General features: G+C 35.7%; 2 protein-coding genes across 2 annotated transcripts; both read left to right on the forward strand.

The window, feature by feature from the left end:
- Nucleotides 1–13,536: 13,536 nt before the first annotated feature.
- On the forward strand, nt 13,537–17,854 carry LOC108946175 (uncharacterized). The gene is made up of 3 exons (XM_018772799.3): nt 13,537–14,001; nt 14,425–14,595; nt 14,948–17,854. The coding sequence occupies exons 1-3, from the start codon at nt 13,756–13,758 to the stop codon at nt 14,993–14,995; spliced, it is 465 nt and encodes a 154-aa protein (XP_018628315.1). The 5' UTR covers nt 13,537–13,755; the 3' UTR covers nt 14,996–17,854.
- On the forward strand, nt 15,685–16,698 carry LOC104102190 (uncharacterized). The gene has a single exon (XM_009609840.1). It carries the CDS (start codon nt 15,685–15,687, stop codon nt 16,696–16,698), a length of 1,014 nt encoding a protein of 337 aa, XP_009608135.1.
- Nucleotides 17,855–20,968: the final 3,114 nt, after the last annotated feature.

Raw genomic sequence — 20,968 nt, forward strand, 5'->3', positions numbered from 1 at the left:
TCCCCGGAAGAATGACACAATTTTGAATCATTTGGTGCTACCACTTAAATTTTGATCCCGGTAAAAAATAAAGCTTTCTAGAAATAACTTTCTGTCATAATTTTGAAGTATGTTGGTTAGAAATTCTTGGGCAAGTCTTATGGTGATTTGTCAGAATTCTAATGGTTGCCATAATTTTGTAAGCCACGATGATTGTCACAAAATTTTGATGTTTACTATATTTTTGTATAATTGGCTACAAATTTCTAATTGATCATTAGAATTTTTCGTATTGTGACTAAAATTTTGGTGATCGTCAGGATTCTTGGTGTTTTAGAATTATGACCAGTGTTATCGAATTATTTTTTCAAAATTATCCTTAACGGGATCAAAATATAAACAGTGATTTAAAAAAGGTCCATCCAACTTCATTTCTTGTTGGACATGAACCACTTAACATAAAAATTGAATTCGTGATCTCTTAGTCATAGTATCACTACCATACTCACATCTGATATTACAACAAATAATATTAATTTTGTTAAGTTTAGAATTTTAATAATGTTCAATAATCTAAACAAGCCTTGACTAATGACATCTCATTGTGTGCAGGATTCAAAGAGACACGGCATTGATGAAAGGAAAAAAGATCATATGGGAAATTAGAGGAACTCAACGGCTATGTATGTTGCACCTTTGCATCAAATGGAAAGAGAATCAATCAATCAAAGAACAAAGAAGGAAAATCAATCAATCAGACTTGCTAAAGAACCTCAAGCGCGCAAGAAAGGAAAGAGAGCTAATCACGGCTAGAGAACAAATCAAGAACAATCTGCAGAAGCTCTAATCAAGGATAAATGGAGGAACTAATTCGTCAAGATTAAGGATGAATCTAGTTACCCTTTCAAGCTAGATTCATAAGGCTACCCTTGGGTCTTACTCTTGGATATATATGACTCATAAGGAAAGGCCTCCAATAATTGTTGCTATGCGATCCCAGAAGACAAGGAATTAAAAGACTCATCAAGCTATAAAGGAAGAAGTAGTAGGGCATCGAAGGGCACACAACTTCGCATCAGTTTGTACACCTTTCTAATTCTTAGTACAAATACTGTATTCTTGAGTCTACAAGTGTCGTAAAAGATAGGAAGAGTTAGAAAATAAAACAATAGCTGTGTCAACATTAGAAAGAAATATTGTTGTTGTATATCGTTGGTGGTGAATGTATTAAAATCATCATTGTTGTAAATGCTTACTGAAGCTTTTCTGTTTGCTCTGTTTATTTATGTTGTAATTAATTCTTGTGTAAAGTTTAGTTGACTAATTTCCTACATAGTCAACTAAGTTTTACAAATTGGCTACAATTCATCCCTCCCTCCCTAGTACTTTCAATTAGTATCAAAGCCAGGACTCATGAACATAGCTTAACAGCAAGTGAGCAAAAGATCATGGCCTCAAACACAGTCATTGGAGAACTATTTCAAGAAGGAACTTCTCATGTACGACCTCCTTACTTCAATGGCCAGCACTTCTCTCATTGGAAAGTGCGCATGGAGACCTATACTATAGCATATGACATTAAGGTTTGGCGTGTGATCAAAAAAGGAAAATCTTCTAATTCCGCCATATAAGGATAAAAATGGTAAAATCATAGTATCATTTGATCCTCTTGATTTAGAATATTACACTGAAGAACAAGCGGTTGTTATCCAAGTGAATACGAAGGCAAAAATATTATTGTACAATGCTTTAAGCGAAGAAGAATATGAAAAGATATCTAGCTGTGAAATTGCAAAAGACATGTGGGATAAGTTAGAAGTCACATATGAAGAAACTAACAAAGTGAAAGAGACAATGATTAATCTCCTGGTTCGAGATTATGAATTGTTTCAAATGAAGAATGGAGAATCAGTGGAGGAAATGTTCTCTAGGTTCAGCAAAATCCTTGGAGACTTGAAATCCTTTGGTAGACCAATCAGAAGTGGAGAATAAGTCAGCAAAATTCTGAGAAGTCTCCCCACAATTTGACAACCCAAAGTTATTGCTTTGGAATGTCAGGATCTTGACAAAATATCCTATGATGAGCTCAGATATGATCTAATTGCGTTTGAGAAAACACATTAAGACATGCAAGTCCAACAAGAAAAAAAGAAGACAGTTATGTTCAAAGCAATTGTAGCTGAAGAAGAAGAAGAAGAAGAAGAAGAAGAAGAAGAAGAAGAAGAAGAAGAAGGAGGAGAAGAAGAAGGAGGAGGGAGGAGGGGGAGGAGAAGAAGAAGAAGAAGAAGAAGAAGAAGAAGAAGAAGAAGAAGAAGATAAGAATATAGCTATGCTCTCTAAAGTTATAACAAACATGATAAGGAAAAACATAAATAGCAGAAGAGGTAAATCAAATTTCAAAAAATAGAAAATGAATAATGAAAATGACGGAAGATGCTACGAGTGAGAAAACCATGGACATATTCAAGCCGAATGCCCTGAACTGAAAAAGAAACTAAGAAGGAATTTCCAAAAGAAGAAATCCTTTGGAGCTTGGAGTGATGAAGAAGAATCTGATCATGAGGAAATCGCCAACATGTGTTTCATGGCCATCAAAGAAGATAGCGATGAAGACTCGAGTGAGCTTGGTCTCATGGCAGACGAAGGAACAACTGAGGTACGTCTTCCTACATATCCTAACTGTCATGAACTCCAAAAATTTATTGATATTGCTCTTGAAAATATTGAGAAAGTTCTAAATGAACTTCGAAAAATCCAAAGAGAAAATAAAGACTGGGCTCTGAAATTAAAGTTTGTGAAATTCAGAGAGATATGCTTCAAGATGAAGTTAATGAACTTCAACTGAATGGATTGCGAAAATCCACCAGTCATAGCTCAGTTAGATCAAATCAACTTGCTCCTCATAATTTACCAACTAGAACTAGAAATCGCTCTACGTGCACTCATTGTAGCAAAAATGGCCACACCTCTAACCACTGCAGGCTTAGAATCAGAGGAGAAAAAGTCTCTAAAATTCCAATAACATCTCCTATTTTTATTGTGGAAAACCCGGTCATAATTCTAATCATTGCAGGTTTAAGAACAACAGGAGATGGGTCTGGTGACCCAAGCCCTCTAGTCAAGTTAATATTTAAAACACTAACCATTCAGGACCCAAGCAGGCTTGGGTACCTAAAAACAAGTAAATTATTTTTGCAGGAACACCGCAAGAAGAATCGAAAAGGGAAATGGTACCTTGGTAGCGCGTGTTCCAGATATATGACAGGTGACAAATAACTGTTTAAAGCTGTCCCCAAACTAGATGGAGGAACAGTCACCATTGGAGACAAATCAAAAGGAAATATAATTGGAGTTGGAAGAGTTCCTCTAAGCTAAACATGTGACGTAGACGAAGTGTACCTGGTTGATGAACTTGGCTACAACCTACTCAGTATTACTTAACTATGTGACAATGACTATGAGGTTTGTTTTAAAAACCATGGTTGGTTTATTGAAGATGAATCAGGTAAAGTTATTCTTTCTGAAAATAGAGATAGGAATGTTTACACCATCAGTAATATAGATAGTCTTGGTAATCAGATTTGTCTAGCCTCTATGATTGATGATCATTTGGTGTGGCATAGAAAACTTGGTCATGCCAACATGCATACTATTCATAAACTTTCCAAAAATGATCTTATCATTGGTATTCCAAAACTAGATTTTTCAAAAGATCAAATCTGTGATGCATGTCAACTAGGAAAACAAATCAGGTCCACTTTTAAAGTTAAAAACATAGTGTCTACTACAAATTCTATTCAACTCTTGCATAAGGACCTTTTTGGTCCAACTAGAACAACTAGTATAGGTGGTAGAAAATATGCCTTTGTTATAGTAGATGATTTTTCTCGATTTACCTGGGTTATTTTTCTAAGTCATAAAGATGAGGCATTAAGAAATTTTGAAGTCTTCTGCAAGAAGGTACAATAGGAAAAAGGTTACTACATATCTTCCATAATAAGTGACCATAGAGGAGAATTTGAAAGCAAAGCATTTAAGAACTTCTGCAATGATCACGGGATCTCCCATAATTTTTCATCTCCAAGATCACCTCATAAAAATGGAGTGGTAGAACGGAAAAATTGAACCTGGAAAGATATGGCAAGAACTATGATTGTGAAAAATTCCCTTCCATACCACTTATGGGTAGAAGTTGTAAGCACAACATGTCACATTATTAATAGATGCTTAATTCGATCTATTTTCAAGAAGACTCCATATGAACTGTGGAAAGGTAAAATATGAACTGTGGAAAGGTAAAAGACCCAACATCGGTTATTTCCATCCTTTTGGTTGCAAATGTTTCATTCACAACAATGGAAAAGACAATATTGGTAAGTTTGATCCTAAAAATGATGAAGGTCTTGTCACAAACCAAAATCCTAACTTGTCGTGATGGCACATATCTCAATACTAGGCAAGCCGACAACCTCAATAAACCACCATATCTTTGAAGTTTGAAACCATACTATTTAAATTCAGTGGAAGAAAACTCACAAATACAGATATAAACACTCCCAAAACCCGGTGTCACTGAGTACATGAGCATCTAATATGAATATAAAGTCTGACTGAAAAAATATTGTCTGAAAGTATAAAACAGTACAATAACTAAAAGAAAGAGAGTGAAGATCAGCGGACTCCAAGCAACTAACTTGATAGTCTCCAACTGATAGCATTCTGAGATCTAACAGTCGCGGCGTCTAAAAGCACATGGATCTGCACATGAGGTGCAGAGTGTAGTATGAGTACAACTAACTCAATAAGTAATAAGACTAACCTCTGGGCTAAAAGTAGTGACGAGCTCCGCAGGTACAGTCCGGTATAAATAATGGTATAGAAATATAGGCATGCTTTCAAGTTCAACAGTTAAACTAAGTATAAGTGAAATAGATCAATACTACATGATATGAGAAATATGACATCTCAGTGGAAAGACCTCATGTAATACTTGTCACAAATCATTCGGCCACTCGGTACTGTTTATGGCCAATCCGGCCCAGGGATATTCCATCCCCCATATATATACACATCGACTGACAGTCAGTCACTCAGTACCGTATAAGGCCAATCCAGCCCTGGGGTAATTTATCCCCAAATGTAAATGATACGGACAAGATCCATGTCTAGAGAAATTCATCACAATATAAATAAGTAAGGCAAGTCCATGCCCTAGGAAGTCCATCCCGAATATATAATCATCTACGCTCACTGGGGGTGTGTACAGACTCCGGAGGGGCTCCTTCAGCCCAATTGTAATATAAAGCCGATATGGCCCACTGCAGGCGGGCGGTCTCGATCCGTATAATAAATAAGCCTATAAGGTCTACTGCAGGCGGGCAATCCCGATCCATATAATAATAAAGCCAATAAGGCCTGTTGCGGCGTGCAGCCCCGATCCAGAACAATAAAGCCTATAAGGCCTACTGCGGTGTGCAGCTCGATCCGATAATAATAAAGCCTATAAGGCCTGCTGCGGCGTGCAACCCGATACCATAATAATATATATATATATATATATATATATATATATATATATATATATATATATATATATATATATATATATATAAAGTCGATATGACCTACTGCAGGCGGGCAACCCCTATCCCATAAATATCCTCACAATGGATGAGCATGACTGAGTATGAAATGTATATTTTAAAATAATTAATTCGACAGCATCATGACCCTATGGATCTCAAAATATCGACACGTAGCCTAAATATGGTCTTTAATACGAGCCTCAGCTCAATTTATCTAACACGTGAAGGATACGCGTATAATAACATGGTTCTTTAATTTTACAACTCCACGACATTTATTAAATCACAATTTCTATAGTGCACGCCCACACGCTCGTCACCTAGTATGTGCGTCACCTCCAACAATTGATATAACACAATATTCGTGGATTCATACCCTCAAAACCAAGTTTAGAAGTGTTACTTACCTCAAATCGTATAATTTCTTACTCTGCAATGCCTTTGCCTCGCGTATCAGCCTTCAAACGTCTCGAATCTAGTCATAAATAATTCGATTCAGTCAAAACAAATTATAGGAATTAATTCCATATGAAAATACAGATTTCCCATCAAAATTCGAAATTTCACCCAAAAATCGCTCGTGGGGCCCACGTCTCGGAATCTGACAAAACTCACAAAATCCGACAACCCATTCAATTAGAGTCCAACCATACCAATTTTATCAAATTCCGATAACAACTCGACCTCCAAATCTAAAATTTTTGTTCTTGAAAAGTTTTGTAAAAATCTTGATTTCTTCCATTTAAATCCGAATAAATGATGAATATAACCATGGATTTATGAAATATAATCACTTTTGGATACAGGACACTTACCCAAGTAGAAGTCATGAGGAAATCCTCAAAATCGCCCAAGAACCGTGCTCCAAAAATCCAAAACGAAATGAAGGAAATGACTATTTTTTGTCCTTAAGTTTTTGCCCGTCCGTTACTAAAAGTCCATTTCCCATCACTAAAAGTCTATTTTCCGTCACTAAAAGTCCACACCAGAACTTGCTTGCACCAGCAGTTATTGTTTTCACTAAAAAGGCTCTAACTCCATCATACGAACTTGAAATTCGACGATTCTTGTTCCTATGAGTCACAAATAATAATACAAACCTAGTCGTTCAATCAAAACTAAATTCGGAGCTCATTTGCTCAATGCGATTCTAATTTCGCTCGTTAAACGATTAACTCATGTTTCGCGCTAAAAACCTAATCGTGACTTGATGAAATTAGACCAAACTTTCCACATCACTCCTATAATTCATTATCAAAATTTTGAAAGTATTGAAATCGATTTTCGATCGCTAGAACAAAAAAATGGACATTTGGATCATTACATGCTTATGCTAAAAATATCAAACTCTTCCAAAACCCTTCCCCGACAGCCTTGTAGTGTATCAATCATAACTTCTTGTACCTAACTCCAACTGCCAAACGGTTTAAATTTCTGAAAACTAGATACAATGGGCTACAACTTTTTATTTTTGGATTATCACCAAATTCCTTATAGATTACGATATATAAGCTTCCAAAATCAGTCTTGTGCAGCAGAAATTTCTACGATGCACACTGCTGTAGCAAAAAAAAAAAATAGTAGTTAAATATGGCCTAGAAATTGCCCGAAACCACTCCGAAACTCACCCGAGCCCCTAGGTACCCCGTCCGAATATACTAATAAGTCTCAAAATATATTATGGACTTAGTCAAGGCCTCAAATCACATCAAACAACACTAAAACCATGCATCGCACCCTAATTCAAGCCTAATGAAACTAAGAAATTCCAAATTCTACATTTGATGCCGAAACCTATCAAATCAACTCCGATTAATCTTAAATTTTGCACACAAGTCATAACTGACATAACAAAGTTATTTCAATTTCTAGAATCGGATCTCGATCCCGATATCAAAAAGTCAACTCCCCGGTCAAACTTCCAAACTTAAATTTCTCATTTTCGTCATTTCAAGTCTAATTTAACTACGGACCTCAAAATAAATATACGGACACACTCCTAAGTTTGAAATCACTATACGGAGCTATTGGAACCATCAGAATTCTATTCCGTGGTCATTTATACATAATTCACTATCCGGTCAATTATTTCAACTTAAGCTTCCAAAACAAGAACTGTTCTTTCAATTAAATCCTGAATCATCCGAAAATCAAACTTGACCACCCTCGCAAGTAATAATACATATTTCAAAGTTGCTCGAGACCTTAAGCCACCGAACGGAATGCTAATTCTCAAAATGACAAGTCGGGTCATTACGGTATTTTTCTTGGATACTCTCCCTCTAATAGAGCATATAGAGTTCTTAATAAGCGTACTCTTTCTATTGAAGAATCTATACATGTTGTTTATGTGGACACTAATACTCGCTTAAGGAATGAAAAACTTCCTGAAGTTGAGGAAATTATCATAGTTCCAAAGTCTATCAATACAGGTGAAAATACTCGTGATGAGGTGACTGATCAGCAAGATCAATTGACTGATAGTCGTGTAGACAATCAGGAACTCCCTACAGTTGAACGGTCAATTCTTATTGAAAAGGAGCCAGTATCAGTTGTTCCAAATGAATGGAAAAGTGAGCCTGGATATCCACATACCGAAAATCAGTTAGCAGATATTTTTACAAAACCATTTCTTGAAAAAAGATTTTGTTTCCTTCGTGACAAAGTTGGTACTCCCTCCGTTCTAATTTATGTGAACCTGTTTGACTGGGCACGAAGTTTAAGAAAAAATAAAGACTTTTGGAATTTGTGGTCCTAAATAAGTCAAAAAGGGGTCCAGAATATTTATGTGGTTATTAAAGCTTCTCATTAAGTGTAGAATTGGAAGTTTAAGCTAAATTATTTTTAAATTTAGAAAGGAGTCATTCTTTTTGGAATGGGCTAAAAAGAAAATAGGTTTACATAAACTGGAACAGATGGAGTATTTGTTTAATTCCCGTCTAACTGTTCTAAATTTTTCCATAATTGTCTAAGTTTATAATTTTTTTCACAATTGTTCTTTATAATTTTTGCCCAAAAAATCTTTTAGTACTTGATTACTCCGTACATGCATTAATGACTGGACTGACTGCGGGCTTGCAGAAGGCAACTTTTCAGTTGCCCGTCACACATCTCTCCAAGAATCGAGGCATCCATTCAAACTCTTTTTAACTCTTCCCCCCTCGATCATATCTCCTATTCTCTCAAAGAAAATCATTCTCTCTCTCTGCTCTCTTTAACTCATGCCCAAAATCAAACCCTCTCCTTCCTCCTCAATGCCCAAAAGAAGCCATTGCTTCAAGAAAAATCATCAAACCGATGATCCTGTAGATGTAGAATCCTCAAAAAGCATAGATCATCCATTGTTCGAGGATGATTCCAGTGATTCTCAAGAAGATATTCTTATCTCCCAAAAGAGGGCTGGAAAGCGTCCAATGGAGTCCATCCCCAAATAATCGTCTCAAAAAAGAGGGAAAACAGAAAGCATAGAGTTTGGCCGTGAAGACAAGATGAATTTCTGTGGCCCCGAAGAGAAAGCTAGGTTTGTCGCTTTCAAAGGGAAGTCGATTGCTTATGGTCACACTGTAAGTTTGAAATCTATGAAAAACTCTCACTATGATGTTATCTCTGTATTTGAAACTCAAAAACTTGTCTCTCTATTTGCTATTGTTGGTGACATTGTCTATGAAAAGCCTATGCGTATGTTTTATGCAAATCTGTTTGTGAATGATAAAGATGATCTAGAATCCATGATTTTAGGAACTCGTATTATTCTTGACGCTTATCAGTTTGAGAAAATCTTTGCAACAAATTTTGTTGGGTATAGTTTATTTGTGAAACATTCTTGGCCTGATAATTTTGAAGTGTCGTTTGAGGAAGCAAAAAGTGTGTTGTCTGAAAAACCCCTTGACATTGGTCCAAAAAATTTGAAATTTGAACACCGTGTACTAGCTCACATAATTGCTACCACTTTGCTACCCCGTACTGGTTCTCTTAGCACCCTGTCTCTCTGAGATGTGTTTGTCTTGTACTGTCTAGTAAACGGGAAGACTATTAATTGGTTTGCTTGGGTACGTCAGTACATTCTTGAAAGCATCAGGGATGTTTCATCTTCTGCGAACAGTTTGTCCTATGGTTTACTAATCTCTCACATCTTGCAAGTTATGAAAGTGGATTTGTCTCTCTATACCCCTAAAACCATCTCTAGCACATATGACAAGACTACCTTTGCCATGATGGGATATACCTTGATTGAGGAAACTTGTCTTAAGAAAGACTAGGCACCTGAATCCATCCCTCAACAAGGCACTGGAGGGATTAAATCTGAAGTCAACAAATCCTCTTCCTCAGATCAGTTGCTGCTAATGCAGCAAAATATTGTAGGTATTAAGGAATTGCTAACCTCTATGAAGGAACAGGTGGACAAGATCAGGGAAGTAACCAAGGAATTTGGAGCAGATGTGGCTAGGCTAAGGATCACTCTCCAAGCCACAAAGAGGAAAGGAATCAAGGCTATACGGGATGTAACTAAGAAGCTTACCAAAGTCACCAAGAATATTGATGCCTCGTATGACAGTTTCTGCACCAAAGTGATCAACACCTTGAAGTATTTCCTTAGAAGGAATTAAGTGTCTGGGCTGTTTAGACAATCTTTTATTTTGCTTTGTGTGTTGGATGTTAAAACTTTTTCCTTTGGTTGTGTCTGGATAGGCATGTAAGTCGACTATACCCGGTATAACTGCTAGCTGTATATATTTTTTGCCTGCTTAACTAGTACTATTATTAGCTATTGTTCTTTTCTTGCTCTTTTTGATTGATGTCAAAGGGGGAGAAGAAAAAGAGCAAAGACAACGGGAAGAACAAACAAGGCACATCAGAGCTCAAAGATAGGGGGAGCAGAAGTACACTCGTAAAGGGAAGTATCTCCTAAATTAGTCGAACTCTTTTTAGATTATTGTCATGATCAAAAAGGGGGAGATTGTTAAGTTTAGAATTTTAATAATGTTCAATAATCTAAAGAAGCCTTGACTAATGACATCTCATTGTGTGCAAATTCAAAGACAACGACATTGATGAAACGAAAGAAGATCATATGGGAAATCAGAGGAACTTAATGGCTATGTATTTTGCACTTTGCATCAAATGGAAAGAGAATCAATCAATCAAAGAACAAAGAAGGAAAGTCAATCAATCAGACTTGCTAAAAATCCTCAAGCTCGCAAGAAAGGAAAGAGAGTTAATCACGGCTAGAGAATAAATCAAGAACAATATGCAAAAGCTCTAATCAAGGATAAATGGAGGAACCAGTTTGTCAAGATCAAGGATAAATATAGTTACCCTTTCAAGCTAGATTCATGAGGCTACCATTGGGTCTCACTCTTAGATATCTATGCCTCACAAGGAAAGGCCTTCAATAATTCATGTTATGCGATCCCAGAAGATAAGGAATCAGAAGACTCATCAAGCTATAACGGAAGAAGTAGAAGGGCATCGAAGGGCACACAACTTCACATCTGTTTCTACACCTTTCTAATTTTTAATACAAACATTGTATTCTTGAGTCTACAAGTGTCGCAAAAGATAGGAAGAGTTAGAAAACAAAACAAGAGTTGTGTCAATATTAGAAATAAACATTGTTGTTGTATATCGTTGGTGGTGAACGTACTAAAACCATCATTGTTGTAAATGCGTACTGAAGATCTAAGAGAACCCTTGTGACCCAAGGGAACTGGACGTAGGTACCACACCGGTACTGAACCAGTATAAAAACTGCTACGCCTCCTTTACTTTTCTGTTTTCTCAGTTTATTTCTACTGCAATTAATTCCTGTGTAAAATCTAGTCGACTAATTTCCTACATAATCAACTAAGTTTTACAAATCGGCTACAATTAACCCCCTCTTGTACTTTTAAATTTATCATAGTTAAGTTAGAAATTAATGTAAGAATATGTATTAATTAACTATTATGATTTAACATGTAACGACAAATGTCATCTATTCATTAGTTTAGCGTAAACAGAGTGAATTTGTTTTACCCCGCCTTAACTTGGTAAAGTGCAAGACTTCTTTAGCAATTTATTTGCTATGTAATCTCTTTTCCCTTCTAACAATTTAAGATTCTCGATTATTTTACTTCCCTGAAAAGACTTATTCCAAAAGTAGAATGTCTTTAGAATTTTTACAGAGGAATAAGAATTAGTTATCTTTTTTCTATTTTGGAGCAAATGAGTTTTCATATTACCACAACAACCAGCACCATTACGCTTTTAGATCTACTGGTGTGGTATTTTTTAAATCTCTTTAGAAACACAAAGTAAAAGCGTAAAATGTGTCGGTAGAATAAAATAGCATGTGAGAAATGGAACATAAATTATGTTTTCTTATTTCCATACTTGATTAATGTAAGTTGTCTCCGCATGACCTATACGTCACATGTTCGGGTTATGGAATTCGCGAGTAAATTTCAGGGGTGGTCATTCAAATTTGTGTTGATTACGCAAAAGTCACTTTTCTTCTTTTTGTTACGTAAAAATCACTCAACTTTGTGTTCATTACCCAAAAGTCATTTTTCTTTCTTTTGTTACACAAAAATTATTTTCATTTGCTCTATCTATCAGAAAAGTCGCATTGGCCAGATTTTATAATACTTTTACTTGAAAAGCCTATTATGCCCTTGACATTATAAATGTTCTTATTTATGTAATATCTTTTATATTATATAATACTCCCTCCGTCCATAATAAATGACCATTTTATCTTTGGTACACCCATTAAGGAAATACGAACTCCTAAAAAAAATATATATATATTCACTAAATTAACCATAATTAATTATTACGCTGACACATTGGAATATGTAAATAAGGAAAAAATTTGGGAAAATAAAATTAATTCCTTCTTGATTATGTAAATGGACACTTATTTTGGACCAAAATAAAAAGGTAAAATGGTCACTTATTGTGGATCGGAGGGAGTATATAATATATTTTTACCTAGGTATTTTACTTATAATTAAAATAACTTTATATTTTTTATTTTTTATTTTTGTAATATATCCATATATTTAATTTTTTTCATGGCACTCAATTTGTTTAATCATATTCAAACATGAACATATCTTAAATATAAAAATGTTTAAAATATTTATTTTTAATATTTATTTGAAATAATAAAAACAGATTTGCTTAACAAATGATAGCTTTTTATATTCAATAAAAAATTTTAAAAAACTTTCAAAGATATTTGTATTTAATATCAAGTTTTTTAAAAGTTTTATCTGTTAATATTATTTATTTAAAAGTATTAATTTGATGTGTCATTATGCTAAATATGAGTATTTTATTTATTGGATTAATGGGTATGGCTTGGCTGATAAATCAGTGAGCTTTAATTTATAATTTCTATTAAAAATATCTCATTAAGCATGGTTAAGAACATGGGCTTGAGATTTGTTCACGGTAATATTACTGACAAATTTAATAATTCTACTTATTATAAAATAATATTAAGTTATTTTAATTATAAGTAAAATACCTGGGTAAAAGTATATTATATATCATATAATATAGAAGGTATTATATAAATGAGAGGATTTATAATGTCAAGGGAATAATAAACTTTTCAGGTAAAAGACTTGTAAAATCTGATCAACGTGACTATTGTGATAACTAGAGCATAATAAAATGATTTTTGTGTAATAAAAGAAAGAAACGTGATTTTTGGGTAATGAATATAAAGTTGGATATCTTTTACGTAACAAATAAAAGAAAAATGTTTACTCCGGAATTTGCCATTGACACTTCTATCATGTTAGGCTGCATACATCACACCCCTTGGAGTACGCCCTTCCTCAGACCCTGTGTGAACGCAAAATTTTTTGTGCACCGGATTAGTGAAGAAAGATCCAATTGGACAGCATTTGCTAGGAGGTCATATATATAAGGATCAAATTGTGGCCACAAAGTTGTCCCCTTGGGAATATATAAGTTTTCCAAATTGGAATTGGTTCCCAAACTAATTCTCAGTTTTCATCGGCCAAAGACCCCGAAAAACATACCTGTAACCTCGCAAAAGTAGTTTCTTTATCTGAACAGCAGCCTACTTACCTTTGCAAGCACAATAGTATGTGACAATGTAGACTAGCTGGTGAAATGTTGTATTATCATTCCAAAGGCCAATTTTGATAGAATAAGCTGTCACTTAAATTTGATAATGAAAAGGGAAGGAGGAGTTATAATCAGTGTTTATGTTGAATCTTTATCAAGTAAAGATTCAAAACATAGATCTAATCCCTCGAAAAGAAATCATCCAAAGCCATTTTTAACAAGGCCTAGCACGGTAAGAAAGCGAGGTTACGATCGTCGAGCACAACTCCTGAATTATGCTCAAGAATTAAGACATGGCAATTATCAACAACTCTCGTGGAAGTCTAACAATTCATCAAACCAAAAATACAAGGTATATATTTATAGCATTCCATCTAAATGGTACTGAAATGATTGTTTCTTTTTCTTTCTTTCCGTTTTTTTTTGTTAAATAACCAAGAAAATCATCTTCGAGGCAATAAGCTGGTACACGATTTGAAACTCAATGGATAAAATGCTTGTCTTTTTTCCCCTTCTCCACTAAAATAGTACCAAGATTTAGTGAAATGCTTATTTCGTCTAATTGGTATATAACAATATCATTTGATCTGACATTTTTTGTCTACTATAGCGAAATGATGTTTTAATTTGGAGAACATATAATATAAGATAACATGAAAATTGGTTCCAAAATAAACTTGATCATTATAGTAAAATGATGGTATAAAAGATGTATGTTATAGAGAGATTTGAGATATGACGGTCTCTTGTCAATAGGAGTTAACACTTTGTGCAGAAATGGAGATGGACAAGAAGGATTAGATTGTCATTTTCCCGTTTGTTCCGCCCAAAAGATAAGGAATGGAGGTATGAGCACATTGGAACACATGGAGAAGAATCATGCTGTCAAAGAAGGTTAAATTGGAGAAAGCTTAGAGGAGCAAAAACAAAGACAACTCATTTTTGTGTGAGTATTGCTCTTATCCCCTATAATAATAAGGATTTAAATTATATATACTGTCGTGAAGATTTTCTTCACTATCAGTATAATTTAATTGGTTATAGTAAATTTTGACTCTATTTATCGTGTTACCAAATCAGACTTGATTGAAAAAGTTACTTATCTTGTTGGTCAATTTATCTGATGGTGTAAAAAAAAAATTACACGAACATGATTTAACCATTTATTAAAGTATTAATAATCTCTATAATGAGTGTATAACTTAAATCCACATTTATTCAATATGATTTGCCTTGTCAATTAATTTGTGATTACAATATGAGTATGTGACTTTCTTCTGCTGTGTTATGCAGAATAGACTGAAGTGCTTGTTCAAGGAAATTTTAGGTTCCTGGTAATTCAGTAAGCAATCAAGACGATCAAGTTATTAAAGGGATAAGCATTGAAACTTCCTTTGATTGTTTTCTTTAACTGGATATTTTACGTTTCTTATAGTAGTAATTTTTTAAATTTTCCTGTTGTATTCTCTCATACAGTTAAACTCTGGTTGTGCATGAATTTCAAATTATAGTTCGTTGGTAAAGACAACCAAGTACTAAGATTCATGAACTTAAAAATGGAGTTAAAAATAGAAGATAGCTACTCCTATATGTTTGTCATCCATACGATGTGGCTGGTCCTTTACTTTCTCATTACATTTTATCTCGAAAAAAGAAGTCTTTGCAGGTGCACATTTTATATTTCAATTAAAAAGATTAAGCTACTCTAAAAGCTCCTATATATATAACTCAATTGTAGGTACACACTTTATATTTCAAAACCAAAAACATTAAACCTTCTATGTGGAAAAAAAAAACCTATATAAATATATAATAAAGTTCTCTCGGTGCATGTTAGCATAGCATGCGCCAGCCATGGGCAGGAGACCAAAGAACTCGATCCCGGCGACAATTCCGGCAAGGGAAGCTAGCACGAGGATTCAAAATCGGGGAATAACCATAGCTGAGCCTAGTAAAGAGAGTACTAGCTCAAACAAAAATCAATGAAACAGTGATTGGGAATGGGAAAACAATTTCGGTGGAAACAGATGGGACTATGAATAGGACGAAGCTGCAATCTCCAATAAAGGGGAGGGAGAGCGAATGGATGGAGATCACTCAAACGCAAGGAAGTGGACCTAAACAATCTTGGGCTGATGAAGTGGAGCAACAGGAAGCAAATCTGGGTAAGAAAAATGATTCTCTGTCTTCAATTTGGGACAAATTTGATATTTCCAAAATCTCAAACGCTGGGTTCAAACTAGAATTTGTTAATCCAGAAAGTGTAGGAGAGCAGAGAATTGGGGAAATTGATGTAGAGGATATAAGCTCGGAAATTGACTACTGGCAGAATGCTGTGGTATGCTATGTATTAGGGGCACATCCACCATTCACTGTGTTAAATGGATATATCCAGAGAATTTGGGGTAAACATGGCATCAATAAGATAGCTATGCTGAAGAATGCTATTGTGATAGTAAGGTTTGACACTGGGATTGGGAAGAATGAAGTTATTGAAGGAGGGATTTACCATTTTGATAACAAGCCACTGATTGTGAAAGCTTGGAACCCGGATATGGAGTTTTCTAGGGAGGAACTGGCGTCGGTACCTATCTGGATAAAGCTGCCTGGCCTGGATTTCAAATATTGGAGTGCAAGAGGTTTGATTAAGCTAGGTAGTCTAGTGGGGAAGCCGTTAATGGTGGATAAGAATACAGAAAGGAAAGCAGGACTCAATTTTGCTAGAATACTAGTTGAAGTGAAAATGGGAGAGGAGCTACCGGAGGAAATAATGTTTAGAAATGAAAAAGGAGCAGTCATCACACAAACTGTTACCTATGGGTGGAAACCAACCAAATGTGAGGTATGTAACAAGTATGGTCGCAAAGGTGAAAACTGCAGGAAGAATAAAGAAGCTCGCATAGAACAGACTGTGGCAGAGAAGACTACACAAGTTGATGTAACAAAGAGTAAAGAAAAAAGATACCTTGTAGCAGGGGTTTTACATAAGCAAACAACAAAAGAGGCAGAGCCGGAGGGGGGAAATGGAGGAAGACTCAACATGAAGTAGGGTGGATTCAACCTCACAAAGCTGTGACATCTCAAGCTGTGAGGAAAGAAGTAATAAGTCTAACAAATACTTTCCAAAGATTGGAAGGGGAAAAAGGTGAACATAGCAGGACTTCAGAGGGTACAAGGAATGGGGGAGGCACCTCTACTATACGTATTGGGGATGATTAACATCTTAAGCTGGAATGTTAGAGGCCTTAATGGCCTCAATAAGCAGAGGGAGGTCAAACTCCTCTGCAATGAGCTGGAAGTAGGATTAATTGGTCTTTTGGAGACTAAAATAAAAAGCAACAGAATAGATGCAATAGCTGATAATATGTTTGGTGGGTGGAAGATACATACAAATCATCTTTCACACTATAATGGTAGGGTATGTATGATCTGGAGAGAAGATATGTATGAAGTTACAAAAAGTAGTGAAAATTCACAAGCTATCACATGCTTAGTGAAATATGAAACAATGCATATCAGATTTCTTATCACATTTGTTTATACTCACAATCTTAAGGAAGAGAGAAAGGAATTATGGGAGTATTTGAATCAGCTAAGAAAGGAAAGTATTACACCATGGATAGTGCTGGGAGATTTTAACTCAGTACTACATAGGGAGGATAGAATTGGAGGCAATACTGTCACTCTATCAGAAGTGGTGGATTTTCAGGAATGCCTTTGATAATTGTGGGCTCAATGAATTACCAAATGATGGCTGCAGATACACCTGGAATGATAAGCAGGATAGTAATCGAGTTTATTCAAAAATTGATTGGGTTTTTGTTAATGGAGAAGGGATGGACAGCATGCCGGATTGCAGGACAAGATACTTACCAGAGGGTGTGAGTGATCACAACCCAGTTCATGACAACTTGGTAAATAAGCCTCAAAAGAACAGGAAAATGTTTTAAGTATTGTAACATGTGGAGCTCACATCCACAATTTCAGGGAATAGTAAAAGAAGAGTGGGCAAGGCAAATTGAAGGATGTAGAACGTTTCAGGTGGTGAGTAAATTGAAAGCACTAAAGCAAAAGTTGAGAGGACTGCATACAACAGATTTCAGGAACATAATGCAGGAAGTAGATAAGGATAGGGCTGAACTACAGAGAGTACAGATGATGTTGCAACAGAGACCAATGGATGATGACTTACAAATGCTGGAAAAGGAAGTATGCATGAGGTTCAAAAGGTCAAGCTACTTGGCTGAAACAATGCTGATTCAGAGAAGCAAAGCAACTTGGATCAAACTTGGAGATGATAACACGAAATATTTCCACTCTATATTAAAACAGAAGAAACTTGTGCAGGCTATTACTCAATTACAAGATGAAAATCACCAGATACAACATGAACCTGGAGAGATAGCGGCTATCTTTGGTAGATTCTACCAGAAACTCCTTGGAGAAACAGGAGGGCAGAGGAAGAGAGCTTATGAGGGATTCCTAAAGAATGGATACACTTTATCAGTTACACAACAACTAGAACTCCTTCAGAACTACACAAGGAAGGATGTCAAGGAAGCAATGTTCAACATAAATAAGATAAAGAGCCCAGGGCCAGATGGGTATGGTAGTGGATTTTTTAGAGACACATGGGGTATAACTGGGGAAGACATTAGTGAAGCTGTGCTAGAATTCTTCAGAAATGGGATACTGCTTAAGGAACTAAATGCAACAGTGATCACATTAATACCAAAGATCACTAATCCAGAGAATGCAAGTCAATTCAGACCTATATCCTGTTGCAATGTGGTCTATAAATGTATATCAAAGATGTTGTGTAAGAGGCTAAAGGGGGTTCTGCCATCACTGGTGAAGTGCATAATGTTCTAATATGCCATGACCTGCTCAGGCATTACAACAGGAAAACATCTCCAAGATGTCTCATGAAGATAGACCTAAGGAAGGCATATGATATGGTGAGATGGGAGTTCATAGAGGAGATGATACTAGGGTATGGATTTCCAGAAAAGTTCATAAAGTTAATAATGGTGTGTGTTACAACTACAAAGTTCTCATTGAAAGTGAATGGAGGAAATTATGGGTATTTTGAAGGAAGAAGGGGGTTGAGGCAAGGGGACCCCATATCTCCCCTGCTGTTTGTGATGATAATGGAGTATTTGTCTAGGATCCTAGGTAAAATGAGTGCTTTGCCGAATTTCAGATTCCATCCAATGTGCAAAAAGCAAAAATTGACACATCTTATATTTGCGGATGACTTAATGATTTTTTGTAAAGGGAATGAGACTTCAATCAAGAGAGTGATGGAGACTTTGAAACACTTCTCAGAAACTACTGGACTTGAGGCAAACATAGATAAATCTAACCTATTTATTGCAGGGGTTGATGCAGCTACTAAGGAAAGATTGCAGAGTATTACAGGCTTTTCCATTGACATCAAGGAAGTGGAACAAACTTGAATGTTACCAACTGAGCATGAAGATCACAACCAAAATCAGGGCCAACCCAACTAGACATTTGTCATATGCATGCAGACTACAGATCATAAATTCAGTGCTATTTTCACTACACAATTTCTGGGGGTCAGTTTTCATTCTACCTCAAAGTGTATTATCAGAAGTGGATAGGAAGTGTAGGGAATTTCTATGGGGCAGTACAACAGAAAAGAAGAAGATATTATTAGTAGCCTGGGATAAAGTCTGTCGTCCAAAGAAACAGGGTGGACTAAACATTAAAGGATGCAAGTTATGGAATATAGCAATGGTTGGTAAACTGATATGGTTGATAATGGAGAAGAATGACATCTTATGGTTGAAATGGGCGAATGGGATCTATATGAATGGTGAGCATGATTTCTGGATGCATAATCCATCCAATGACAGTAGTTGGTATTGGAGGAAATTGCATAAGATTAAAATTAGAATGGGAAGCTGGTATAATGAAGGGAAATACTGCCTAACGTCTAATAAACACTACTCAGCTTCTAGAGGGTATTTGGAGCTACTGGGAGATGCAACAAAGATGGAAGCTGCTGAGTTGATATGGAGCAGGATAGTACTACCGAAGCATAGGGTCATTTTATGGTTGGCTGCACAAGATAGATTGCTCACAAAAGAGAGGATGCAGAGGATTGGTCTTGTATGTGATAATACTAGTTGTGGCTTATGCGAGGAGGACAAACTGGAGAGCTCAACACACTTGTTTTATGAGTGTAACTGGGCAGAAGTGGCATGGGATATAGTGCAACAGTGGATTGGGATTAAACTACAACACAATGAAATAAAAGGAAGCATTGATCAGGATAAAGCACAAACACTGGAACAGGTTCAAGAAAGAAGTCATGGCCGCAATTTATGGAGCAATGATATATCAAATATGGGTAGCTAGAAATTATAGGATCTTTAGAGGGCAAAGTGTACATAGTTGTTTTGTGTTACAACAAATACATGCAGTAATTAGGGAGATATTAGACATGTATAGAGGATCAAAAGGAAGTCAGAAGAGTGCTTTTCTTATACAGAGTTTGTGTAACTAGAGATATTTGACTCATTAGTCCTTGCAACTTTCCTAGAAGGGGGCTAGACTATGAGTGCTCTTTAGGTGTATTGAATTGATTTTGCTGGTATGGTAATATTTCACAAGTGTCACCAAAAAAAAAGAAGCTAATGCTCCATTAATCTTTCTTTTCAATCTGCTTCCTATATACTTAACTAACTAATATACGTTTTTTGTTACTGTGACTACCAATTGAAATATATTACTACATTATAAAAAGTATAAGATTGGAAGCTTGAATCTGACAGCATCATGTCCATTTTTTTTTAACATGTCAATAAATCTCCAAGAAGTTAACGTCGTCCCCGCATGTTACTGGAAAGCCTTGTCGGCATTTTGTAAATTCCGACACTACTTTATGTCTATGAGAGTTGTGTATAATTTTTTTCACCAAAAAAAAAAAAGAAAAAAAAAGGAGATTGGCGCACGAATAGGTGAATCCCACCTTGTGCGTATTACACCGATAAAGCAAATTTGTAATTGCAACTCAACTCCATATATAGCAGCACGAGAATCTACCAAAAACGAAGGCATTGGCTTTCTAATGTTTCAAACCCAAGTTTTGCTTGCAAGTCAAACCAGTATATTAATACCTGCACTACAATCAAACCATAAGCAATATATATATATATATATGGAACCGATTAGAGAAAAATCAACTCATTATATGGAACCGATTATGAAGTCCAAACGTTATGAGAGGTAGCGGGGGCAACTAAGCCACCTTTCACCAACATCACAGCACGGTTTTGACACATTATATA

The sequence above is a fragment of the Nicotiana tomentosiformis genome, chromosome 7, assembly GCF_000390325.3.
Source record: "Nicotiana tomentosiformis chromosome 7, ASM39032v3, whole genome shotgun sequence".
Taxonomy (NCBI): domain Eukaryota; kingdom Viridiplantae; phylum Streptophyta; class Magnoliopsida; order Solanales; family Solanaceae; genus Nicotiana; species Nicotiana tomentosiformis.

What these genes read in the sequence shown, in the direction of transcription:
- LOC104102190 (XM_009609840.1), top strand. Translation starts at nt 15,685, where the DNA reads ATGAATAGGACGAAGCTGCAATCTCCAATAAAGGGGAGGGAGAGCGAA.
- LOC108946175 (XM_018772799.3), top strand. Translation starts at nt 13,756, where the DNA reads ATGAAAAGGGAAGGAGGAGTTATAATCAGTGTTTATGTTGAATCTTTA. An exon ending in CATCAAACCAAAAATACAAG is followed by an intron (nt 14,002 to 14,424) that starts GTATATATTTAT and finishes CACTTTGTGCAG; the next exon opens with AAATGGAGATGGACAAGAAG. An exon ending in CAAAGACAACTCATTTTTGT is followed by an intron (nt 14,596 to 14,947) that starts GTGAGTATTGCT and finishes TATGCAGAATAG; the next exon opens with ACTGAAGTGCTTGTTCAAGG.